The sequence below is a fragment of the Gekko japonicus genome, unplaced genomic scaffold (assembly GCF_001447785.1).
Source record: "Gekko japonicus isolate JY-2015 unplaced genomic scaffold, Gekko_japonicus_V1.1 scaffold1357, whole genome shotgun sequence".
In the NCBI taxonomy this organism is placed as follows: domain Eukaryota; kingdom Metazoa; phylum Chordata; class Lepidosauria; order Squamata; family Gekkonidae; genus Gekko; species Gekko japonicus.
The window spans coordinates 458,296-486,289 of NW_015162522.1; the positions used below are offsets into that span (position 1 = coordinate 458,296).

The 27,994-nt window shown below is 42.3% G+C and overlaps 1 protein-coding gene across 2 annotated transcripts in view; it reads right to left on the bottom strand.

The window, feature by feature from the left end:
• DMD (dystrophin) overlaps positions 1-27,994 on the bottom strand; it is a 284,775-nt gene that overhangs the window by 254,821 nt on the left and 1,960 nt on the right. For both annotated transcript variants that reach the window (XM_015406249.1, XM_015406246.1), the window contains exons 2-4: positions 26,928-27,084; positions 15,811-15,931; positions 14,669-14,937 (exon numbers count right to left, since the gene is read on the bottom strand). In XM_015406249.1, the coding sequence (XP_015261735.1) occupies positions 14,669-14,937; positions 15,811-15,931; positions 26,928-27,084 (547 nt within the window). The remainder of the gene's footprint in view (positions 1-14,668; positions 14,938-15,810; positions 15,932-26,927; positions 27,085-27,994) is intronic.

Sequence of the window (27,994 nt, forward strand, 5' to 3'; positions counted from 1 at the left end):
GGGAGACACCACTTCCCCAGAGCATCCAACCCAGGGTAATTAACCCATGTGGAAACAGCCTAAGAGCCTCTCCATACAATGCTCACCCCCTCCTTTCCCCCAAATCTCAGAGATCATGCCCAAATCTTAACAGATACATTTAGGAAGATGGAATAAAGTCAAAATTTAAAATTCAAAGGTGACCCCCAAGCAACCATGGAAGTGTGCTGGGGGGGGGGGTCCTTGTCTTCCCCACCCTCACAAATTTGTAATGGCGTCCAGACATTGGAGGTGGGGGTTTTGCTCCAATTTAAGGGAGAAAGCTTGTATATGACTGCATACCTCGAGGTTCCCCCAAATACACAAAACGTCTGGTCCCATTTGTGCCTAATTTGCTATCTGCATGGGCCCAGTCTTCAGTTTTAGATACACAGATTTCCTTTGTTTTTTACACAGGCAGCAGGGGGACTATGGTTTCGAATAGGGGTCCCCAACTTTGTTGAGCCAGTGGCCACTTCTGGAATTTGGAAAACAGGCAGTGGTCAGGTGTTCTTATAACTGGTTGGCCACTGTGTGAGACAGGATGCTGGACTAGATGGACTATTGGTCTGATCCAGCACAGCTCCTCTTAGTTTCTTCTCACCTTGGGCCACTTGGGAGAATGACATAAACTGCTTTGGGTTGTCATTGGGGAGAAGAGCTGGCTATATGTCAATGGTACTGAAATTTCCAGGACCCATCTTCAACCCCAGGAGGCAGTACAAGATCGACAGTTGGGAAGGGGGCCAGGGACAAGAGACCTTAGCCAGGCACCTCGTAGTGAGGGAAAGGCCCAAAGTCAGTGCCATGGAGGAATTCTTTTCAATGGGTCCAAGTAGAACAGCCAATCCCATCCCCCAGCTTTATGGGAGTCTGAGTCCCAGAAGACGGAGCTCCACATCCCAAGGGTTGAAGACGGTGGTCTACTCTGAATGGAAGCGGCTCTCCAATGTATGTCCAGGGTCTTGGGTGGAGAAACAGATTTATCTCAAATCAAGCAGCAGTGTAGTGTAGTGGTTAGAGGATGAGACCCAGGTTCAAATCCATGTTCTGCCATGGCCACTCAATTGGTCAGTCCCTGTCTCAGCCTGACCTACCTCACAGGGTTGTTGTTGTGAGGACAAAATGGAGACAAGGAGAATGGTGTATAGAATCACAGATTCATAGGGTTGGAAGGGACCCCCAGGGGAATGTACTAAAAGGAAGGACAGGATTGCCCTTTTAGTACATTCCCCTCCAGGGTCATCTAGTCCACAGTGCAGGAAATTCACAAATACCTTCCCCCCACACCCCCACTGACTGCTGTTCCATGCCCAGAAGATGACAACAAACCTCCAGGATCCTGGGCCAAACCAACGTGGCAATCAGCATTTCCCTGGACGTGTAAGAAAGGGCCATGAGAATGAAACACTGAGGCAACCCTTCCTGCCCTCCCTCTCATGATATGCCTAAGCTGCTTTAGATCGCCACTGGGGAGAAACATGGTGGTATAAATGCAGTAAATGATAAAATAAACAGACACCTGCCTTCTTGAGGTCCTCCAACTGGAGATCTGGAGGACTTGAACTCAGGACCTTCAGCAAGCAACACAAGCAAGCTACCAGCACACAGCTGGGTTGTAATGCATCAGATTGTCGACAGCTCTGTTGGGTCTCCTTCACATTCAGAGAGGCACTAATCCTCTGACTCCCAGTGACAGGAGACAACATCAGGGGAAGGGGGGGGGCCTCGGCCTCTCTGCCCTGCTGTTGGCCGTCCAAAGAAAATGACTGGCCCCTGTGTGAGACAGGATGCTGGACTAGATAGACTATTCGTCTGATCCAGCAGCAGGGCTGTTCTTGTGTTCTTTTGTTCCTCAGACAGGCCCACGAGAGCTTTCATGTGAGACTGAAGCACTCCGCCTACTGAACTATTCCCTCTCCCCCCCCAGCTGATTTATCCCTTTGACCACCTAGTCCAGCACTCTCTGAGCAAGCGCTGCTCTCCAAAAATCCCAGGCAGAGTAAAGGCTTTTGCAGCTTCTGCTGCCCACAATCTTCTGAATCTGGAGATGTTGAGTCTACCTTTTCTTCCCCACTCGTACAGCCCAACACTTTCCCGGAGATCTGCACCCACAAGACCACAATCAGCAGCACCGTTCAGGTAGCGGGGAGAAGAACTGCATGAGGTTCGATTTCCCAGGGAGAAAAGTCACAGCCAGAGGGCGGGGAGGGGCCGGGGACAGCTGCATTGTTTACATCCGGCTCTGGCGCCGTGTTCTGGTCCTCTCTAGCCTTCTGCAGATTCCTCACTTTAACCCTTAAGGTGCCAGATCCCAAAACGAGCAAGATGCCTGGCTGGGTAGATGCTGATCTGAGTTCAGTGGCTGATTCTGCATTGGCTTTTCCCTCCGTTGTTTTATGGCCGTTCAGGGGTGACTTTGCAGTCTGGCTGGGAAAGCCCGCGGCCATAAAACAAGGGAGGCTAGCAGCAGCAGGAGATCTCCGGGGGCCACGTGGGAAGGCCACCGATCTCCCCCCCGCGCCCTGGAGATCTGCTGCTGCTAGCTCAGGACTTCTGGCCTGGCTCATATCTCGCTTGCTCCAAGCTCTGCGGGGCCCCGCAGAGCCTGAAGCGAGTGAGAGATGAGCCGGGCCAGGCGTCCTGAGCTAGCAGCAGATCTCCAGGGCGCAGGGGGGGAAGATCGGTGGGCTTCCCCAGCCAGACTGCAAAGTGACCCCTGAACGGCCATAAAACAATGGAGGCTAGCAGCAGCAGGAGATCTCCGGGGGCCACGTGGGAAGGCCACCGATCTCCCCCTGCGCCCTGGAGATCTGCTGCTGCTGCTGCTAGCTCAGGACTTCTGGCCCGGCATGGCCACCGATCTCCCCCCCCTGCGCACCCTGGAGATCTGCTGCTGCTGCTGCTAGCTCAGGACTTCTGGCCCGGCTCATCTTTCGCTCGCTCCAGGCTCTGCGGCGCGAAGGATCGATGGGGGGGAGGTGGGCCCTCCTCCCGGCTGCTGCACGCGGCTGGGAGAAGGATCGGTGTGTGGGGGGAGGCAAGGCCGGGCGGGCTTGGCAGCCTACTTACCCTCCTGCTTTGTCCTCGTGGATCGAAGCAGAGGGTGGCGTGAAGAAGGGGGCGGGGCTTCACCCCATGACCGGCCCGCCCCCCAGGGTCTCTTCCGGAGCGCCGTACCGGAGCGCTCCCCCTCAATGAGACCCCTGGGTACCAACATTATGAAATTGCCTCCCCAAAATGATTTGTTTGTTCCCCTGTATTACTGACTTCCATCAGTGACTCCGCTTCCTGTTTGTTTATATGTATGTATTTACATGTTTTCTCTGTGGAATTGCTGAGGCCTGTATCACCCACAATTATCAGAGCCCTGTGTCAGAAAATTTGGGAAACCAACACATGGCCAATGACTGTAAACACTCAGTGTTCATTCCACTTCCAAAAAAGGGGGACTCCAGAGACTGCTCCAATCGCTGTGATCCTTCACATTACCAAAATTCTACTTAAAATTATACAACAGTGCCTGGTACCAACCATTGAAAGGGAATTGCCAGATGTCCAAGCTGGCTTTCGAATGGGGCATGGCACTCATGACCATATAGCAAATCTGCACTGGATCATGGAGAAATCTCATGAATATCAAAAGATTATCTACTTATGCTTCATCAATTACAAGAAAGCCTTTGACTGTGATGATCATGACAAACTGTGGAGAGCCCTACAAGACCTGGTGGGTGCCAGCACATCTGGTCAAGCCGATACAATCATTGTACATAAACCAGGAAGCCACTGTGCAAACACTGTATGGAGATACTGATTGGTTCAAGATAGAGAAAGGAGTACGGCAAGATTGCATTCTTTCACCTTTCGTATTCAACATGTATGCCGAAACAATCATGAGGAAGTTAGAGCTGGAAGAGTCAAATATTGGGCTAACAACAACATGTTTTTATAATATTGAATAGTTTTCATATAAACATTTTAATACACATTTTAATGTTTTGACTGTTTGTCACCTTGGCAATCCTGAACTTAATAGAAAGGCATCTTAAAAATATTTTAAATAAAGGATTGCTGCTCTTCATATTGTCCTGAGGAGCTTCAACTTTGGTCTGTTGGAGATCTGTTTTGTATCATTGGAGGTTTTTAAACAGAGGTTAGATAGCAATCTGACAGCAATGCTGATTCTGTGAGCTTAGGCAGATCATGAGAGGGAGGGCAGGAAGGGTTGCCTCAGTGCTTAGTTCTTGTGGTCCTTTCATCGCCACTGGGGTCTTGACGCAATTTTTTCTCCAGACCAGTTTGGCTGGGGATCCCGGAGTTTGCCATCTTCAGGACATGGAACAATGGTCACTGGGGGTGTGGGGGTGTTTGTGAATTTCCTGCATTGTGCAGAGAGTTGGACTAGATGACCCTGGAGGTCTCTTCCAACTCTATGATTCTATTTGTCACCTGTCTCCATACTGGCATGTTTTTTTTCCCTTTATACTGTGATCCAGCCAGAAGCAGAATATGAGGTGCCACTCAGTTGCAGAGCATCAAGGAAATTAAAGAGAAGAGAAGGTGATGGTGGTAGCTGTAGTGACATTGTTCAGTGGGAAAAAAAACATTCTTTATATGTATGGTGCCCCAGATTCAATCCCAGGTTTCCAGTTAGAGAATGTCAGGTATCAAGACTGGGAAAGCCCTATGTCTGAGATGCTGAACAACTGCTGTTAGTCAGAGAAAAACAAAACTGAGATATATTGACTGATGTTCAAACATTATATGTCTGTATGTTCATATATGTAATGAACTACCTGTGCATGCATTACACAGGCAGCTACAGCAAGAGACTTCCTGTTACTTACTTCCATTCCCCTCTGGCACTTCCAAGGTTAGCAGGAAAAAAATTAAGGTAAGGGGAGGGCACACAATGTCACTTCTAGAAAAAAACACTGATACATCGGTACACTGTTAGGATGTTCTGTAGTTGAACCACATAGTTTTCAATAGGCCTCTAGAGCATTGCCTCTGACATAATAACATCATGTCCAGTTTTTCACAGGTGGTGATGTTGTGCACTGGTGTGAAGCCGTCCCCACCTAGGTTCCCTTTAAGCTGCACTGGCACACCGATTTCCCCAGGCCAGCGCAGCAATTGTTACCACAGCGCAGGAGTGAGAGGTTCCCTTCCCAATGGCCATGCAGCACAGATCCATTTGCTCAGGCAGCACAGAAACACAGCAGTATGCTTTGTGTTTCCTAATCTGGGCTGGCCCCGCCTCCCCTCAGCTGCGGTTTGCTTGCCCTGTGAAAAGGGGCGCTGCTACCCTCCCCGGCAGCCCTCTGCCTCATGCTCCTGGAGATACCCTGGCCCAGAAGGAGGACTGCTCTGTTGCCCAGCTTCTGCCCTTCCTGAGGTGAGCTGCCTGGCTGTTTGTTTTGTCTTGGGGTGGGGAGACGGGCTCAGCAGCCTGCTAGAGGCGATCTAGAGGCTTCTGGTGCTTTGCAAAGTGACTCTCTGTGCACTTAAGGCTGCAAAGTTAGTTGAAAAAATGAGGGGGGGGGAGCCGAGCTCAGCAGCCTGCTAGAGGCAATCTGGTGGCTTCTGGTGCTTTGTGAAGTGACTGTCTGTGCACTTAAGCCAGCAAAGTTAGTTGGAAAAGGTGTGTGTGTGGGGGGGGGAAGCCGGGCTCAGCAGCCTGCTAGAGGCGATCTGGTGGCTTCTGGTGCTTTGCAAAGTGACTCTCCGTGCACTTAAGCCTGCAAAGTTAGTTGAAAAAGGTGGTGGTGGGGAGCTGGGCTCAGCAGCCTGCTAGAGGCAATCTGGTGGCTTCTGGTGCTTTGCAAAGTGACTCTCTGTGCCCTTAAGCCTGGGAGGTTAAGTAATATAAATATGTTTCATATAAATATAAATAAGTTTAATATAAATATATGGCTTGTAATACAAATGATAATAGTTTATATGTTGTTTGTATGTTTGTACACTAATTATTTTTTTTAATGTCGGCCCGCTCACAGTTTTAACGCTAGGACCACTTTTGGCTCACAGGGAAAAATTTCTGCTCATGAGACTGCACACCTTAGAGGGAACATTGGTCCCCACCCCCTAATTCCTTCTGAGAGGGAGTTGCAGGCTGCAGCTGAGAATCCTAGCGATCATAATGAAATGGTATTTTTAAAAGATTTGGTGGTGCTTGTTGTTTTATGGCTATTCCAGCATTATTCTGCAAACCATAGTGCAACAGAGCTGTAAGCCTTAACCAACCATCTAGGGCATTAATTTTCCTAACTGCTTGTCCAATGTTACATTCTTTGTACAGATGGTTTATTATTTTGAGGTACCTCACTCAATGCTCTGTCTTCTTGGTGCTTGGGGGGGGGGTCAACAGTGGGAGGCCTTCTAATGTCCTGGCCCCACTGGTGGACCTCCTGATGGCACCTGGTATTTTTGGCCACTGTGTGACAGAGTGTTGGACTGGATGGGCCTTTGGCCTGATCCAACATTGGCGTCTCTTATGTTCTTATGTTCAAGCATCTTGGAATTCAATGAAACAACTCACTGTATATTGTCTTTGAGTTTATGTTACAATTTTAGGAATGGAAGGATTAACAGTTGGACTAATTTAATGATCAGAGCATATGACCTCCCTAAGTGAATTTAAATCGCTTATTACAAAAAAAAATATGTAGGTACAAATCCCACATCTGCCAAGGATTTTATTTGTATCCTTAGTCATTATCCTCAGTTCTTCAATGGTAGAATGGCCTACTTATGGAGCTACTGCAAGAGCCAACCCTGTACAGACTGCAAACATTTTTTTAAAATGGTAAACACCGATACAGGGCATAAATAGTAACACCATAGTAACAGTCAATAGCCATGAAGTTCATAATACTCTATAGAAGAGACATTTTATTTTATATATTTTTTTACATTTATACTATTTATAGTCTGCCTTTCCCACAGGGACTCAAGGCAGATTAGGCATAGGTGAGTCTAGTGATTAGGCATAGTGAGTCTGGAACCACCGGAAAGAACTGAAGCATAGCATAAACATCAATATGACATATTAAGCCATACAAAAATCACATAATAGGCTACTACTTGCAATAGACTATACAGAGTAGTATAGATCAATCTCTAATCATTTATCGAAGTATGTTTGTGAACCATTTTGTTCACCTAGTACCTGTGCAGAAAATCTCTCTTGAATAGTTCAGTTTTGCATATTTTACAGAAAGCCAGGAAAATAGGAGCTTTCCTGACCTCCTTGGGCAGGACTTTTCAAGGTGAGAGCCACAATGGAGAAAGCACATGTATGGGCAGTGTTGATTTTGCCCATTTCCAGGTTGGCACCTGTAGAAGCCCCTGCTGAAATGAACAAAATTGTTGTGGTGGAGCACAGGGAGAGAGGTGGTCCCACAAATAAGAGGGGCTAAGGCCATGAAAGGCTCTGTGATAGCTAATACCTTGAACTGAGCCTGGTAACTCATTGGAGGCCAATGGAGTATCTGCAGAATGGGAGTAATATGCATGCTTTGTCTAACTCCCATTAATAGTTGACCCATGGTCCTAAAAACATATAAATACTTTACAGACTTAAATAAATTAGTAAGGAAATTTATTTGGCAATCAAAAAAACCAAGAATAAAGCTGACGAATTTATATAGACAAAAGGAAAAGGGAGGATTTGCTCTACCTAACTGGCAGCTATATTATTATGCAGCCGCCATGGAATGGATAAAAGAGTGGGTAAAACTAGAAAACAATAGATTACTTGCTTTAGAAGGAGCCGACTTGGAAATGGGCTGGCACGCTTACCTGTGGTATGGTAAGGATAAAATTAAATCTAACTTTCATATTTATACAATTAGAAGTGCATTGATCAAAGTATGGAATGCGGTAAAGATAAGCAACTATGCGAAAACACCATCATGGGTATCTCCATTAGAAGCCTTCACATTACCTTCACTAATAATCGGTAGGAAAAAAGAGGTATATGGTAATTTGTTAACGAAAGAGTTAGAATTAAAATTGGAAGAATCGCTACTAAAGCAAAAAATTGTTCTAACACCATGGGAAAAGAATATAATGATATCAAAATATAACACAGATAAAAAAATAGGTTTTTACGGAAACCAAACGGAGCTGGATAAAATCCGGCTCTCTTCAAATGACAAACTCATTCAAAAACTATACAGGAAACTTCTTGAAGAAGCCTGCTTAAAAGAGGACAACAAAGATCTCATAACAAGATGGGAGAAAGAAGTAGGTCACAAAATAAATGAAAACAGTTGGCAAAAAGTATGGAATTCGATTAAACTAACTAGAGCAGTACCACTTAAAGAAAACATTTATAAGATGTACTATAGGTGGCATTGGACATCTAATAAAATAGCAAAATGTTTTCTGAACGCCTCAAATAGATGTTGGAGGTGCAAAAAAAATGTGGGGACCTTCATGCACATCTGGTGGAACTGTTATAAGGTACAAAGTTTCTGGGAAAAGGTGCAAAAAATTCTAAATAAAACACTAAAGATTAAATTACCTCTACTCCCAGAAATATTCTTATTAAATATGATCCCGGACACGATAAAAAAACACAAACAGATTCTTATTTACACTTTAACAGCGGCACGTATATTGATTGCAAAAAGATGGAAATCAGATACTATACCCTCAATTAAGGAATTGAAAATTAAGATCTTGGAAATAGCGGAAATGGACAGAGTAAACGTGGAATTAAAACATAGACCGGAACATAAATATTGGGAAAAATGGGAAGGAATATATAGCTGGTTGAAGATTAAAACAAGACAGAAATAAACGGATTCTAGGCTAGCAGAAAAGGGAAATGAGATTAAAGCACAGGCACTGTTCATGGAATAATTGAAAGTAAATGCAAACTGATGTGGCATATGTATATGAACATAATTTATGTTTGGAAAACAAGAAGAGATGTTTAGTTTTGATGGAAAATATATGTCAATGTAACCTGTTAAACGGTGTAAAAAATATTGTGAGAAAAAATCCAATAAAAATATTTACCAAAAAAAAATAGTTGACCCATGGTATTTTGGACCAGTTGGAGTTTCTGAGTTAGTTTTGAGGGGAAACCAATTTACAGTAGTCTAAGGAGCTGCGGTGGCTCAAGTGGTTAAGACGCTGAACTGCAGGCTGTGGAAGGTCGGTAGTTCAGTAGTTCGAGACCCGAGTTGCCGCATGATGGAGTGAGCTCCCGTCTCTAGTTCCAGCTCCTGCCAACCTAGCAGTTCGAAAGCAAGAAATTGCAAGTAGATAAATAGGTACCACTTCGGTGGGAAGGTAACAGCATTCCGTGTGCCTTGGTGTTTAGTCATGCCGGCCACATGACCACGGAAATGTCTTCAGACAGCGCTGGCTCTTTGGCTTTGAAACGGAGATGAGCACCGCAACCCTAGAGTCGGACTCGACTGGCTTTCGAGCAAGGGAACCTTTACCTTTACCTTTTTACAGTAGTCTAAGATTGATGTTACTGTGGCATGGATCCAGGTGGCCAGTTCAGCCATATCAGTGTAAGACACCATTTTATGGGCTAGGATGAGTTGGTAGAAAGCTGCTGTATTAATTTGCTTCTCCAGTAATAAAGCTGGAACCAGTATAAGGTTTTTAACTGAGTCAGCAGGGGTCAAATTGAACTCCATCAAAAGTGGGGAGAACAACGTTCTTCAAGACCTCCTCCTTCCCCATCAGCATTCTGGATTAGTTTGCCTGGCCCCTTTAAATTCAAATGTGTCACTGGTTCGACATTAGAATGTTCAGCCAATGTGGAGTGGGTGCTACCTTCCTGCAGCTGCACCCTCTCACCTTCATGCATTCTTTGCCACAGATGACTTACCCAACCTCCCTGGGGCAGCATGAAATTAAGTGGTCACTATTGCAGGGCCAAGCAGGACTTTTGTGGAGTTTCACCAGATTGGCTTGGGGGGCAGCCCCCCCTTTTTTGCCTGCTCTGTGCTGTCACTATGGCAAGGTGGTCATTTAAATAGGCCCGGTTGCAAACTAGTTAGGTCACAACTAGTTTGGCAGGTATAGGGCGGGTTGCTCAGGACAGAGAGGGTCAATTGGCAAACACCTGGAGAAATCTGGCATGATGGGGGAGTGTCCAGAACAGGCCATTATATGCCTTGTGACTGAGTGTACTGTGAAGGAGAATGCTTGGTGCTGAGCAGCATCTTTGGAACTTGGTAGGAGCCTTGCAGCATATTAGAGAAGAAGGATGAAGCTTGGCACCTCTCAGCATGTACCATTGTACAGGTGGTGATGATTAAGGCCAGCAAAGCACCAACTGAGTATGGAGACATGGTGGACCTGCCTGAAGGCAGACCAGGTGAATGTCTAGTGTACCTTCCCTCAAAATGATCAGCTTATTGAAATAAGCAGTGATGTAGATCAGCCGTTTAATTAATTTAAATAATTTTTAAATAAACAAGTTGAATCCATACTTGATTATATCATGTCATCATTTGGGGGGGGTGTTGGGGCAATAGTTATACAGTATTCATTTATATTAGAAAAATAATTAAAAGTAGAGAATCAGTGTTCCTCATATAGATTTTAGGGTTATGGATTCCCACACACTCTTCCCTTCTAGAAGTTAGCAAATATGATAGACGATTGTTTAAAGCCTTTTGGTTCAGTGCTAAGCTTTGAGAGCCAACAAAAAAGACACAGAAAATCTTTATATGAGGCTAAGTCAGTTCACCCAGCATGCTAACAAAAACTTAGGTCAAGGATCACTACCGCCAAAGAGCCATATTCTGTTCCCGTATCTCCATGTGGAGCTTGCAATGAAATCAGCAGGGTGTGCCTATATAAAGGAATAGCTTAGCTTTGTGTTATATATGGGCAGCTAATATTAGGATAAAAAGCTGTCTAAGTTGTAAGATTTCAAAAGCAACCCTTTGAGTCGCCATCCTATTTAGCCTTCTGACTTAATGGGGTGCATATAGCAATTTTTTTTCTGAAATAGCTTGATTTTGGTTTTTCACCACTCTGAATGCCTATGCCATTTTGCAGTGCTCAGCCCACTTCATCATTTTGTCTTGGGGTGTAGGCAGGGCTGGCCCAAGATGTTTCTGCACCCTAGGCGAGGCCAGCTTTGGGCGCCCACACACCCCAGGTGATGCCAACCTCCTGGTGGGGCCTGGAGAAACATGCTGCCCCCCCCCCCACAAGCTAGCTTCGCCCCTGCCCGGGTCGGGCCCAGCCAGGCAGCTTCCTCCGAGAAAGGGCTCAGGTCAGCCAGGGGCAAGGGCGAGCATGCTTACTGCCACCCTGGGGCCATTGCCCCTGCAGGCCAGGCTATGAGCCGAGTGGGGCCTGCAGTGGAGATCATGGGCGGCGGTGAGGAGGCCTGGAGCAGGAAGGAGCCTTGACTCGCAGCGGAGATCATGGGCAGTGGCGGGGGAGGGTGCGGAGGGGGGAGCCGCTGCCCTCTGCCCGCTCCCTCAGACCCTCTGGCGCTTCTGGCGGAGCCACCTCACTGTCACGCTGTTCCTGGTGCTCATTAACCCATGGCCGCATTGAGCCCGCCCTACCCACCCTACGATTGGTCCAAGCGGGCGCCTGTCGAGGAGGGAAACTCAGGTCTTTTGCTTTCACTGAGTCTCTCACCTGCTCACACACACTACTCTTGCCCGCTCGCTTCCTCTCGCCCTTTTTTGATAGCCACGGGAGCCGGAGGCGCAGACGGCGGCTGATTGGCTGCGGCAGATGTCATTGGGGAATGCACCACGGCCACCCCTCAGGCACCTGGCTGTGGCTTTCCACAGGAGGACCATGGTGGTGGGTATCCCCGTGCGGAGGGTTTCGGAGTCCATTTGCATTGCAGCCGCTGCTGCCCTTGGTGTTGTCAGCGTGGCTGTGGAACACAGAGTACCGTGCAACATAATGCAAACTCTGCCTGGACTGACAGTTCAACACCAGTGTGGTGGCAGTCCCAACAGCGGTGAGGAGGGTGCGGAGGGGGGGGCGGGTCCAGTCTGGTGCCCTAAGGGCCGGCCCGCACTCTAGGCGAATGCCTAGTTCACCTAGCAGGTGAGCTGGCCCTTTTTTAAAAAGCATACTAGCATTAAAGTGTGGGCCAGCAGTAGACTGTGTGTGCACAGAAAGAACTATCATGACCAGTCAGAAGGCCTGAAACAAGTAGCCAATTCTTGCATTGCTGGGGAACATTCCTTAGACCACACTTTAGCATCATGCCTCGGTGACATTTTCAAATTCTGTATGTAGTGTGAGTGGACAAGTTGAGGCAGCAGCGAGAGAACTGGCTTCCCAACAAGGCCCTTGCAGACAAGGAAACCAAGGTGACAAGAAGGGGCCAGCAGCCTGACAAGCCCCAGACAGGTGGCAAGCCAGGACTGTGGCCAGTGATCCCTCTAAGCTGAGTTAATGTGAGCTAGCTCACAGTTTCTTAGCCTCCAGCTCACACATTTTTCCTGAGCTCAGGAAGTATCACTCCAGAGCAAACTAATTTATGCAGTAGCCAAATTGCCCGCTCACAACTTTAATGCCAATAGCTCACAAAGTAGAATTTTTGCTCACAAGAACAGATAAAAGGAAGTACTTCTTCACCCAAAAAGTGATTAACACATGGAATTAACTGCCACAGGAGGTGGTGGCGGCTACAAGCATGGACGGTTTCAAGATGGAATTAGATAAGCATATGGAGCAGAGGTCCATCGGTGGCTATTAGCCACAAGGTATAGATAGGGACTCTGGGGCAAGTGATGCTCTGTATTCTTGGTGCTGGGGGGGAGCAACGGTGGAGGGCTTCTAGTGTCCTGGCCCCACTGGTGGACCTCCTGATGGCACCTGGTATTTCTGGCCACTGTGTGACACAGAGTGTTGGATTGGATGGGCCTTTGGCCTGATCCAACATTGGCTTCTCTTATGTTCTTATGTTGTAACCCATCCCATGTCTGCTGCGCAGGGGACCAAGGGCTAATAGTAATAATAATAATAATATGAAATAAATAAATAAATATGTGCATTGTAAGCTGATCTTCTGTACTCAATATACTTCCAAAATAATTTAAATCATATATGCAATATTTTTCCTTCATGAATGTTAAAAGATTGCTAACTAAAACATGATCTCAGTAAAAGTAGATCTCAGTAAAACAGTAGATCATCATACATTATTCATGGGTCTCACAAATAATCTGTTTCACAGGTCTCTCAAATAATATCAACTTTGCCGTTTTTATTGGGCTTGGTTGTCATGGGGATGTAGAGGGTGAGAAGAACTTTCATTTCTGGCTGCTTTGCCGTTGCTTGTAGTTATCTTTCTCGACTCAGGCATATAACCTTGAGCCCCAGTCAAGACGGTATCATCTTTCCCCTGGGAACTATGGGTTGTTATTTCAGTGGGCCTCTAGCTTAGGTGTGATTGGCCCTGGACCATTAGGGTCCTGCTTGATTTAGGTATAGTAGCTGGCTTCATGCATTTCCCCCTAGTTCTAACACATAAACGTTAAGAGCCTGGATCCTATCAATGTCTCAATAAACCTTTTATTCCTTTGAATGACTGTTGTTGAGAGCTAATTTCTCCAGGGGTCTGACAAATAATCAATTTCATTCTTGAATTGTGCAGTAAATTTTATAATTTGGCTATACTACTCTCCTATTAAGATAACTGGACTATATTGTATGGTATGCATGATGGAAATGGTAGCAGTTGACAGCACTACAAGTCATTCTTCCATTTTTTTTAATATTCTAGCAAAAATAGTTTACTACCAAGAACAATCTGCAATACAGAAAGTACCCTAATAAGGAAAGAGCAAGAGTTAGTCTTTAAGGTGTTACTAGACTCTTGCTCTTTTCTACTGCTACAGACAGACTAACATGGCTACCCATTTTAATTAGGAGTATCTATAGATTCTAATGTACATAATGTGGAAAAGAATGTGAGGAATTGTAACATTATCAAAGAAACAGGCATACTACCATGGAAAATCAACATAGCTTGCTACATTAGCTGATTCTGCTATGAAGTACTGTAATTGGTTATTGGCTAAAGTCTCCACTCAGCCTGGGAAATGTGCTTTCCCAGAGAACTAAGCCTATCCCAGGGCAACAAAAATGTGTAAGCCTCTGAAATATAACCAAGACTGTAAACAGATATGAACATGTTCATACTTCAAATGTGACTAATATAAACTCAGTGCAATTTGGATTTGAACCCAAACATCAGTTACAATTTTTATACCTTTTTGTAGAATAAAATGACCACTTATTTAGTAGAAACTAGAGGCATCCCCCCTGCCACCAACACTTAGCAGATTTACTAATGGTATAAGCATCTTTTGGCAGCTTCCAATGCAGCGTATAATATATGAAGCAACGCTGAGGAACTAATAATCACCATTTTGAATATGGTCTTATATGAAAAAGGATTATTCAATCACATTAAGAACAAATGGAACATACTGTAGAAGATGACAATGTCTTACTGATAGCATTTCTATTTACCTTTCACTTGAACTTAATTTTGGTATAACAATTAGTACAACATAACATGAAACCTATTCTCACTTAGCTTGGAGGGAAACTGTGTAATAGCGGGAAAGAACCATATCTTACTTTTATCACTGCTGATGAATGAAAGCATAGTTTTTACCTTCAGCTTTTCTAGGTGATCTTGGAGAGAGTCAATCAGCAAATCCCCAACCGGCTGCCAAGACCCCTTGATAGCTTCAGCCTGGCGCAGCTTCAGGTCTAGGTCATCCATTGCTTCTTGAAGCTCCTGCAGTCTTTCAAGGGCTTCATCTATCGTCTTTTGCCAGTCAGAAGATTGTTGATTCAGCTTATCCCATTCTGTTTTTACCTCATCTGCCTGCTTTCTCAGGAGTCGACTGACATTCTGGGCCTTTTCCTCTGGAGGCAGCTCTAAACATGAAACGATTTATTAGACTATGCAAAAGCTAACTGAATATAAATGAAAAGAACAGTTAAAAATTATCAGATGCATTTGGCAAGAGCCAAAATTTCAGAACCACAGCATTATTTAATACTCACTGTCTAAATATGTTCAGATACCACATATGGAAACTTTATTCAACCCTAATCACACAACTGCTGTTTTCAAGCAGCCTTTGTGATCTTATTTAATTCAGTACTGAAATGGCACTGAAGTGGGCCACATGGAAGCATCACTGACACTACAAGGGCAAAGTATAAAGTGGTCTTAAGCTTGAAAAATACCAAGTCACTTTAGTATAGTTTTTTTTTTCTGGGATAGTACATTGATAACTAATAATCCAAAAATATAGGAAACTTGCAGAGACTTGGGCTTCAAGTTCTAACAGGATTCTTTGGTGCTATTCTATTTCAATATGTCTTTCTCCCAGGCTGGCATTAAACTAGAAACTGGATATTTAATCATGATGCCATTTTTTTTAAAGCTTTGGAGTCTTCTTGGTTCTTATGTATGGTCTTTGTATTTTGTCTTTTCATTTCTGTTATTTCTTGTGTTAAGATTGCAATGCCCTTTGACTATAAGCAATAAACCTGTAATTGAATACACTTGTTTTATCCCTTTTCAGGCTATGTTTATAAATATGCAAACACACAATTTACAAAAGGATCAGACAGTATCTTGCATATGGTCTCTCAGCTAATCTCTAGTGCAACTCATGAAAAAGGATGATTTAGTTTGCAGATACACAGGTGATACTCTGAATCTGAAATAAGTATGTATAGATCTTTTAGTAACTGCTTATTCTTCTACTGATATATTATTACAACATAATATCCAATTACCTCTAGGTTCCTGGTAGAGCTTTTCCAGGCCCTCCAAAGGCTGTTCTGCTAGGAATATTCGTACTGTCTCCAGTGCACTCAGGATAACAGGCTCTTTAGTTTTTAGTTCCCTCCTAAAAGCCTATGGAATGAAATAACATAAAGGAAAACTGACATGATACTTTTGCTATTGTTATCATTTTGTACAATATTTCCAGTTCAAATTTGAACTTATTTTATAATGCAACAACAGGTTAATGACAGTTTAAAAATGGTGAAATCAGTTTAGAATTCCCATAAAGTAGGATGGTTTTATATTGCATATTGTAAATGTAAATAATAATTTTTTTTTTATTGGATTTCCCATCAAGTTTACATACACATCAATTACAAATTTACAAATACATCACTCTCAATAATACTAAAATATACAGTTCCAACTATAGCAGATCACCACATAGGTCATATATATCTTATATATCATTTGGTGCATTAGTAATTATTTCACCATAAATGTAATGAATCTATAATATCAGGGATTTCTTTCTGTTGCATCAAATACTGTAATATAGGAGACCACGTCACAGAAAAATTAGATCGTGTTCTTTGAGAGCAGGAATCATTAACACTCTTTGTAATTTTTGCCATTACATACATATTCCATAGCTTAGCATGCCAGTTCTGTTTATTTGGTCTCTGTTTACTTTTCCACTTTAGAGCAACAGCATTTTTTGCCGCTGCTAAAAGAATAGCAATTTGCTGTATTGTACTCTCTACTGGTATATCTATACTCCATTGATGTAAAAGAAGATGTTCTACAGTATTTTGCAGTTTTATACCCGATATTTGCTCTATGGTTAAGATTATCTCTTCCCAAAAGGGTATCAAAATAGGACACTCCAGCCAGCAATGTGTATATGTTCCCAGACTACCACATTGTTTCCAACACAATGATCTTGCCGTTGGCACCATATGGGCCAGCTTCTGTGGAGTCAAATACCAAAAAGTAAGTATTTTAAACATCTGAAGTTTTATGTCAACAATATTGGTACTAAATGGAAAGTTCAACCATAACTTTTTCCAGTGATCATCATCCAAAGTTTGTGTGCATAAAGTTTGCCATTTAAGTTGATATGATAATGGTTTATCAACATCCTTTGACATTAAGATAATATATAACTTAGAAATTAAATGTTTCTTTGAGCTCCAAGCATATTTATAAACTTGTTCGAATTCAGATAGCGGTTGCGACATGATTGTATTTATTTTTATTTGAGAACATACATGTTGTATTTGTAAATATTGATACCATGGGATAGTCAACCCCAATTTTCTTTCCATTGTTGTTTTCTCTATTAATATCTTATTGGATGTTATATCTTCCAGAATATTGAATCCAGCTTTTCTCCAAGCTTCTTGAGGTATCATAATGCTTGGAGGCAATATCCTTTCTTGGTTAAATAGGGCTTGGTATCTTGATATTTTAGGCACCAACTGTTTTCTTTTAGTATCCCATGTATTTAAAAAAACTTTAAAGATAAAACCTCTAAGGAAAGATCTAAAAAAATAGAAAAAAGTTTTATCTTTAAAGTTTTTTTAAATACATGGGATACTAAAAGAAAACAGTTGGTGCCTAAAATATCAAGATACCAAGCCCTATTTAACCAAGAAAGGATATTGCCTCCAAGCATTATGATACCTCAAGAAGCTTGGAGAAAAGCTGGATTCAATATTCTGGAAGATATAACATCCAATAAGATATTAATAGAGAAAACAACAATGGAAAGAAAATTGGGGTTGACTATCCCATGGTATCAATATTTACAAATACAACATGTATGTTCTCAAATAAAAATAAATACAATCATGTCGCAACCGCTATCTGAATTCGAACAAGTTTATAAATATGCTTGGAGCTCAAAGAAACATTTAATTTCTAAGTTATATATTATCTTAATGTCAAAGGATGTTGATAAACCATTATCATATCAACTTAAATGGCAAACTTTATGCACACAAACTTTGGATGATGATCACTGGAAAAAGTTATGGTTGAACTTTCCATTTAGTACCAATATTGTTGACATAAAACTTCAGATGTTTAAAATACTTACTTTTTGGTATTTGACTCCACAGAAGCTGGCCCATATGGTGCCAACGGCAAGATCATTGTGTTGGAAACAATGTGGTAGTCTGGGAACATATACACATTGCTGGCTGGAGTGTCCTATTTTGATACCCTTTTGGGAAGAGATAATCTTAACCATAGAGCAAATATCGGGTATAAAACTGCAAAATACTGTAGAACATCTTCTTTTACATCAATGGAGTATAGATATACCAGTAGAGAGTACAATACAGCAAATTGCTATTCTTTTAGCAGCGGCAAAAAATGCTGTTGCTCTAAAGTGGAAAAGTAAACAGAGACCAAATAAACAGAACTGGCATGCTAAGCTATGGAATATGTATGTAATGGCAAAAATTACAAAGAGTGTTAATGATTCCTGCTCTCAAAGAACACGATCTAATTTTTCTGTGACGTGGTCTCCTATATTACAGTATTTGATGCAACAGAAAGAAATCCCTGATATTATAGATTCATTACATTTATGGTGAAATAATTACTAATGCACCAAATGATATATAAGATATATATGACCTATGTGGTGATCTGCTATAGTTGGAACTGTATATTTTAGTATTATTGAGAGTGATGTCTTTGTAAATTTGTAATTGATGTGTATGTAAACTTGATTGGAAATCATAATTCTATTTGTCTCTTTCCTTTGTTTAACTCTCCTTGTTAAATATTTTACTGCTCTTGACGTATTTTGCCAAGATTTTTGCTTTAGATATAATAAATTCCTCTGTATTTGTGTACTATCCACAATTTCAAGTTCTCTTCTCAAGGATATTAACTTCTTATAAATTTTTTTATTTCCTGTACGTTTATGAAGTGTTTCTAAATTAGTGATTTCTGTTACTAATTGCGTTCTTTTTTTCTCCCTTTCCTTTTTTAAATATGCAGCTTTGGCTACCAATTGCCCTCGGAGGACCGGCTTAAAAGCATCCCATATGATAGATGGACTAACATCATCTGTTATATTTTCCTCAAAATACGTTTTAATAGCTGTTTCCATCTCTATAGCACATTCTTGATTTTCTAATAAATATTTCTGCAAGACCCATGTTATCTGTTTTTTATCTGCATTTAACTCAAATGTGCATTCTACCCAATTATGATCTGACCATTGTAAAGTACCAATGGTTGAAGATTGCACTTTAGCTAACAACGCTGGGGATATTAAAATATAATCTATACGTGTGTAAATCTTATGAACTTGTGAAAAGTATGTATAGTCCCTTTCCCCTCTATGAAGCTGCCTCCACACATCTATAAGGTTATACTGTTCCAATAAATCTGCTAATGGGGATGGTTTAGAAATTGCCTTCCTTTTTTTATTCGGTTTTCTACTATCATAAGATCTGTCTAAAGCAGAATTTACAATAAAATTTAGATCCCCACCAATAATAAGTTCTCCTTCCTGGAAGGAGTCTAACTCATGCAGAACAGACCTAAGAAATAAAATTTGATTATTGTTTGGCGCATATATTACAATTAAGGTCAGAACAACATCATTAATACATCCAGTAACAAATAAAAACCTACCCATTGGATCTTTAAGTGATTTCATATAGGTAAATTTAGTGTTACTTGATATTAAGATTGCCACACCTCGAGCTTTTGATGAACCATGTGTAAATGTAATAATAAAAGAAAGGAATAAGAATGTCATATATATTTGAGGTCAATGTGCTATGCTGCAAATAGAAAGGTACTCTGACAAAGCTGTTTACTGTTCAACTATACTTTCTTCTGTGAACAGTATTGGATTGTGTAGAGCTTTTAGATCTAGCTAGAAAGGACAAGGTTTAACTAGAATTGCACTGAATAACACTGAATAGCACAGCTAAAGCTGCCAAAGAGGCAAAAGATTTCCTAGAATGGAAATCTGCAGTGATCCACAACTATAACTTTGTTTTTGCTAGCACTTTAGTAACAAAACGTAGTGTTCTAGTCTGGCCATATTAACAGCTTTCAGTAGGTGGCAAGATTTATTAGCCTTGCCCAAACAAGGTTAACTGGAAAGTGAACTATAGGATATTAAACACAGCTAAAGATGCATACTTTTATCAGTAATGGAAGCATACTCAAATTCTCCATGCATTCATAGATTCTCTTAATTTCCTCAAAGTAAATTGTAAGGCTCAACATGTTAGTATAAGAACACAGATTCTGCACATTCTGTAGTAGGTAACTAGGACAGGGATTCTTTACTCTTGGTTATGAGATACAATGGAATATTGCATGATTATGGAGCTCTACCTGATGTAGCCATCAGTGGGACCTATAATACTTGTAGCTAAATTTCTTCTAAATTTTGTGTTTAGGGTTGAGAGTCACCCTTTTTCCGTGTCTTTCCTATTTTACCCTTTCAGCAAAATTTATGATACTGTCTCTCTTAATCTGATGACTAGGATACAAACAGTAGTGAACAGTATGCTAGCACTGTAAAGAAGCAAGTATGCAATTGTTTGTCAAAGATGTTACTGTCCCTTTATATTTACTATACATCCTGCAAGCACAATGGCTAAGAAAGATACTGAGGAAGGCAAACCAAATGCTAGAAATTAGTAATTTATGCTGTGTGTAATGCACACACAAAAAAATCAAAACATTATTCCCATACTGTAAAGCAAGAGACACCTTCTTTCTCCATACTTTTATGTCACTCTGCAAACTGGAATATGACAATTATGAGGGGACAGCCAGAGAGGCTGAGTCTTACAAAATCCAATGCAAAAGCAATTGTGTGTGTGCAAATTCTTTATGCTAAAAAAAAAAAATCCTCCTACCATCACAGTATTAAAAGATGGGTAGTCATGTTAATCTGTCTGTAGCAGTAGAAAAGAGCAAGAGTCCAGTAGCACCTTACTTAAAGACTAACAAAATCTGTGGCAGGGTATGAGCTTTTGTGAGTCACTAGTCACTTCTTCAGATACAACTAGAATGTGACTAGAATGTTCCATATTTTGGAAAGCGAAGTGATTTCAGATGCTGAATCACAGTGGCCCATTCTGCATCTAGCATTCACTCCATTGTTTTACCAAACCCACACTGGAACAGAAAAAGATGAGGCTCAAAACCACATTCAAATACCCCGGGCCAATGCTGTACTGACTGCAGAGTCACCCCCGAATAGCCATAAAACAGCCATAAATCTATGCAGATGGTACCATAAAACCAAGAGATCAAAGGGAATTAAACCAGCACGCAGTGTGGAGGCATCCATAAAATCCGACAGTAAAAAAAAAGTGAAAGTAGCATGCAATGTAAAGGAAAATTTCTGTTCCAATGTGGGTTTGTTAAAACAGCAGAGTGAATGCTAGATGCAGGTGACAATAGCAGGTGTGATTGGATTAGCTGTGACATGCAGAGGGGTCTTAGGAATGGAGAAATCAGCATTGATAATGAGACTGAAAATCTAGGTCTCAATTAAGCCCAGGTGGATTCATTGTATTGAGCTTCATTATCATTTGCAATTCAGCAGTCTCTCTTTCTAATTTCTCTTTGAAATTCTTCCATTTGAAATTTCTAACTGCAACTGAATGTCCTGGAAGGTTATAATTTTCCCTCACTCGTTTTTGAATGTTGTGGTTTCTGCTGTCAGACTTATGTCCATTAATTCTTTGTTGAAGGGAATGGCCTGTTTGTCCAATGTAGAGCGTGGAAGGGCACTGCTGATACATGGTGGTGTAAATCACATTAGAGGATGAGCCAGAGTATGAACCTGAGATGGTATGGCTGATGTTGCTGGGACCACTGATGTTGCTAGGATCTATAAAAGAGCAAAGCTGGCATCTTGGTTTGTTGCAGGCCTTGTTACCAGAGTCCATTTTACTGTTAAGTAGTTTACCATTACGGGTCAAAAGTTGTTTTAGGTTAGCAGGCTATCTGTAGTTAAGAAAAGGTCGGCCCCCCCAGTCTCTGTGTGAGGGAAGTGTCACTACCTAGCATGAGTTGTAGGTCATTAATAATGCATGGAACTGGCTTGAGTTGTGAGCTGTAGGTGACCACCAGTGGTATTCTGTTGTAATTTTCTTTGGGCTTGTCTTGTAGCAAGGTGTTCCTTGGTGTCATTCTGGCCTTTCCAATCATCTTTCTCACCATATTAGGAGGATTTTATAGCTGCAAAAATGTCTGCTGTAGATCCTTCAAGTGCGTATTTCTGTCTGAGGGGTTGGAGCAGATGTTACTATAGTGTAGGGCTTGGCTATACACAATGGATTGTTAGATGTGGCTGGGATGGTAGCTGGAGGCATATAGATATGTTTGCTGATGTGTTGGTTTCCAGTATGATGTGGTACTTATGTGTTCCTTGTGTATCTGTACTGTAGTGTCCAGGAAGTTTATTTCTTGTGTAAAGTAATTCATAGTCAGATTGATAGTGGGGTGGAAGTTGAGGAAGACTTGGTGAAATCTTTTGAGGGCTTCTTTGCCATGGGTCCAGACAATAAAAAGGCCATCAATGAATCTCAAATAAAGGAGAGGTGCCAATGGGTAGGAGTTCTAGATCCACAATGAAAATGTTGGCATACTGTGGAGCCATGTGGGTACCCATGGCTGTGTCATTGATTTGGTGGTATAAGTTCTCACCAAACCCCAGGGAGTTATGGGTGAGAACAAACATGTAGAGTTCAGTTGCAAGATCCACTATAGTGTTGTCAGGGACAATACTCATCTCTTTCCTGGGCAGAGGCATACAATTTTATTCCTAAAATTATTAAACCTATTATTTAATCCTAATATTTCATCCCCATCTGGAAATTTAAGAGCTATAACAGCAAAAGACTATATATTCAGTGCTGCAAGTTCCTCAGTGCCATTCTGGACAGGAAATCCTTGCTGTATTGCTTTTGTATAGGATCTTTTTCAGAACTTTATATTAATTCAACTGTAGTGGCTGATATTGATGCCCTGAATGAATGGCTGAAAAAGATTACCAGGATTTATAATACTAGAGCCCTGACAAACTCATGCCAAAAGAAAGTGAACGATCATTGATAACAGAATTAGCCTAAATGTATGCCTTATTTACAACCAATGATTTCACTCTAATTTTATTGAATTCCTGAACTTCTCCCCACACTTTGTGGTGACTGCAGAGGAAATCAATCATGCATAATATATGACCTGACAAATGAACAAGTAAACTACTTTATTTAAATCCTTATATTTGTCACAAACACCTAGGCTATAATGGGGGTCTGCCCACCATTTTAAATAATGCATACATTGATTAGCTCATCTCAGACATTTACTTGCATATTATGAAACTCTCTTGGGTGACTTTAAATCTCTTCAGTTAGGAAATCAGACAAATGCCAAATGAATATCAAAAGAGGAAGCTTTGTATTAATGACACACATTATTAATGTTTAGGCACATAAATATCTTCTTGGTAACATAGAACCTACATGTATATAAACTATATGAATTTATACTCCAGCTTCAGGGTTGGGAATGCATTTTTCCATGGGGACACAGGCTACTGCTGTATATCAATAAGTGGGAGTGTGATTGTGAGGAGGGGTGATATTGTAGCTCATCCCTCCATCCAGGCCTCTGCTCAAGTGAGGGCTGGCAGACACCCTTTTCAGCTCAGACCTTAAATAAACCTTTGTTGGTCTTAAAAGTGCCAATGGACTCTAAATTTGTTCTACTGCATCTTCTTCTGTGTTACCTGGAGAGTACAGCCTGGAATTTCATTATTGTTCCTCTCCCTGGCCCTCTTCCTGGGAGTATGGCAAGTTGAGCACACTGTCTCCCTGGATCTAGCATATCACATAGACTTTTCTTCTGATGGGAGATCAGGAACCATTTCAGTCACCCTCACAATCTTTTTCTGCCTCTGCCTACCAGCCAGCCACTATGTGCTACTGCTGAACAATTGCCAAAGTTGAGACTCTTTAAAGGTTAGTTCCCCCTCCCTCGGGCAGCATCCTTCCCACATTCCCACAACAGCCAGCAGTTGGGGGCAGGGATTTTCCATTGCTTGATGGAAGCTCCACACAGACTCCTTCATGTATTCATAGAAACATAGAACTGGAAATGACTGTGCACTGGAACAGTTGGTCACAGAGCCAACCAGAGGGGTGAGGATCTTGGACTTGGTTCTGAGCAGGTCTCAAGACCTTGTAAGAGATGTAGAGGTTGTTACACCAGTTGGTAACAATGACCACAATGCTATAATGTTCAGCATTCAGATCAATGGAAAATTACCCCGATATTCCAAAATAATATTGTAATGTCCCTGTATAGATCTATGGTGTGGCCTCTTTTGTAATACTGTGTACAATCCTGGTCCCCATATCCCAAAAAGGACATTGCAGAGCTGGAAAATGTGCAGAGGAGGGCAACCAAGATGGTTAGGGAGCTGGAGCACCTTCCCTATGATGAAAACCTGAAGAGTCTGGGACTTTCAGTTTAGAAAAGAGGTGACTAAGGGGGGACATGACAGATGTTTATAAAATTATGCATGGGATGGAGAGAGTTGACAAACATAAATTCTTCTCCCTCTCCCAAAATGCTAGAACTCGAGGTTATCCAATGAAGCTGATGGGAAGTAGGTTCAGGATGGACAAAAGAAGATACTACTTTACACAAAAGTGATAAAATGTGGAATTCGCTGCCAGAGGATGTAGTGATGGCCACAGGCATAAACAGCTTTACAAGGGGATTAGATAGATTCATGGAGGATACGTCTATCAATGGCTACTAGCCATGGTGACTGAGGGGAACCTCCACATTCAGAGGCACTAATCCTCTGAATCCCAGAGCCAGGAGGCAGATCTCAGCATCTATGCCCTGTTGTAGGCAATCTAGAGGAACTGGTTAGCCACAGTGTGAGACAGGATGCTGGATGAGATGGACCATTGGTCTGATCCAGCAGGGCTCTTCTCATGTTCTTACGGAAAGGACCCTAAGCATCATCTAGATCAACCCCCTGCACAAATGCATGAAATCCACAGCTACGTCCCCTCCACTCACCCAGTGACCCCCTGCTCTGTGCCCAGAGGGAGGCAAAAAACCTCCAGGATCCCTGGGCCAATCTGGCCTGGAGGAAAATTCCTTCCTGACCCCAAAGTGGCAACTGGCATTACCCTGGGCATATAAGAAAGGGTCACAAGAGCCAAGCACTGGCTCATCCCTTCCTGCCCTCCCTCTCATCATCTGCCTAAATTCACAGTGAGTCATAGAATCTGCATTACTGTCAGATGGCCATCCAACCGCTGCTTAAAAACCTCCTGAGGAAGCCTGTTCCACTGAGGAAACCCTCTAACTGTCAGGAAGTTCTTCGTTATGTTTAGCCAAAAACTCTTGTTTTAATTTCAACATGCTGGTCCTGGTCCAACCTTCTGGGGCAACAGAAAACAACTGCAGTCTATCCTCTATAATGACAGCCCTTCAAATACTTGAAGATTCTTTGTACATGGTTATATTGAGTGCACAGGGTGCAGATTTCCCATAGCAACCAGAATGTGAAACCAGGGTTTGAAGTTTGTTTGCAAACCAGTTGAGATTGAAGCAACTTAATGTAATTGCAGTATAAGAATAAACCATGGTTAGGTAAGGGAAAGGAAAATTCATAGTTGAGAGATCAAGGAGGGAAGAGGGAACATACATTCCTGAGAGTGCACCCCAATTTGGAACTGCAGTATCTGGGACACCTCCCCCACAGATCACTATTGCTTCAACCACTACTTATCAACTTATCAACAATCAACTTATCCTACACACAAATCAGTCAAATGTCCCTGATCATGTTATTTTTAATTATTGCTAACATTGATTTTATGACTCAGTGTGAGAAAGAATGTGATTCATGTTCGAAATCTAACAAAGAGAACAATCTAGCACTAGGGATGGGCACGAACCTCGCCATTATCCTAATTTCATCATGAACATGGCCGGTTCATGTTTTGTGAGGCCTCAGTTTATGAGATCATGTCGCCCATGAACCGCCCATGTTCGGTTTGTGTTGGCGGTTCATAAGCCAGACATGCTGGCACCGATCAATTAGATGTCAAAGCAACAGGGGGGGATGGACTTGGCATCCCTTGCTGTACCTGCCCATTGACTTGGTTTTCCAACTTGTTACCCACCTCCTGTGCTAAACCTCCCCCCTTCTGCACTTTGGACCCTAAGATCCTCGACTTCTTTGCCTCTGGGCACCTGTCCTCTGGGCTTGGCATCACCAGCTGCCCTTGCTGTACCTGCCCATTGACTTGGTTTTCCAACTTGCCACTCCCCTTCCATGCTAGACGTCTCCCCTTTGTACTTGGGACCCTAAAATCCTCATCTTCTGCCCCTCTAGGCACCCTCCCACCAGGCTAGGCATCATCAGCTGCCCTTGCTGTACCTGCCCATCAACTTGGTTTTCCAACTTGTCACACCCCTCCTGCACTAGACTTCCCCCCTTTTGTAGAGGGGTATTCCAAGGAAGTCCACTGCAATTTTGATGCCTCTAGTTTGCAGAGGGACTGTTTGAATTGGCACACTTCTGACATTGTGGCTGCTGTGATTTCCCCAGAGATCACTTTCCTGGGGGCACCTATTTTGTGAGGCTGCTACTCAGCCCCCCAAGCCAATCTGCACACAATTTGGAGGGCAGGTAGAGGAACCTCCTAGGGAGTTTGATGCCTCTAGCTTGCAGGGGGACCATTCAGCACACTCCTGGTTGTGATTTCTGCAGAGAGCACTTTCCTGGGGGAAGCTGCTTCAGGAGGCTGTAATCCCCCCCCCCCCAATCTAATGCTCACCAAACCTGGAGGACAGGTAGAGGAGAGTCAGCTGGAGACTCACTGTGAGTTTGGCATCTCTAGCCCATGGAGAGCCACTTTACCACATCATGAACCTTACAAAATGAATCGGTTCAGTAATCAGGAAGGTTTGTGAAAGTTTGTGGTTCATGGTTTGTGGGACCCCACGAACCACAAACCAGGACCAACCTCCAGTTTCCCAGTTTGTGCCCATCCCTATCTAGCACTTTAAAACTGATTTTGAAATATCATACCCTGTGTGTATCATTCTGCTTTTGTACTGTGGGAAGATCTCCACCAATAGGTGCCTGTTGTTTTAATTCATCTTCTTTCAACTGCAGCCACGCTAGAAGTTCCTGGAGGGAAAGGTGTAGCCGTCTCCACTGGTCAGAACTGGCTTCTAGATGAGACCTGGAAAACATATTATATTTATAGTATCCAAGAAATGTGGAATAATATAAAATCTCTATGCAAATAGTCAAGCACACAAGGATGATCAGGATGATACCATGCTGTCCTATCCCCTTGTCATATCATTGGTTTCAGTCTCCCCTACCATTCTTTCACTGGGGTTAATATTTACATAGAGACTTACACACATAGGGTCAGCATATCAAAGGGGCAGTGTTCTTATGCAGTGAGTTTGAACAATCATGTGGGGCTAAAGACAACAGAAAATAATACTGCTTCTAAAGTGGACACCAATAAAAAAAGGATGCTATCCTACTTACTTTGAACTCATTGGTAAAAATTTTTTTGATTTTAATGGGCCAGGATTGCCCATTAAAATCAAACAAAGATTAAAGCTTTCCGTCTGTTTCCCACCTACATGTTTTGGCTATACTAAACCCTTCATTATAACTTACTGCTTCTACTGAGCAAGAGGCCATCTTTTACATTTAACTGAAGAATGTGAAGCAACTATGATAAACCAGGATTACTATTTTTACTTGATTAATGCCATCAGTATCTAAACTATAGCAAGTGAACTGGAGAAAAGCTCCTTTATTTTGGCTAATGTGCCATGTTTCTTTTCTCATGCCTTTTTATTTGCTTAGTTCATTGGTAACAAGACTTTTGGAGAAAAGACTGCAAAAGCTATAATCCTTTCTTTCGCTTGCCTATAGAAAAATAATTTTCTGTTTTCTTCAGCCACAAACATTTTTCACCTTCACATATTGCATTAACTTTTAATTATTAATATTATGAAGAGTGCTTCTATCATTTATGCACTGATATCCCTCAGCACTCTGACTGCAAAAAAGCAAACATTTCATATATTGCTTTGAAAGGCTTATGCCACTAGCCACCCCCTCAACTC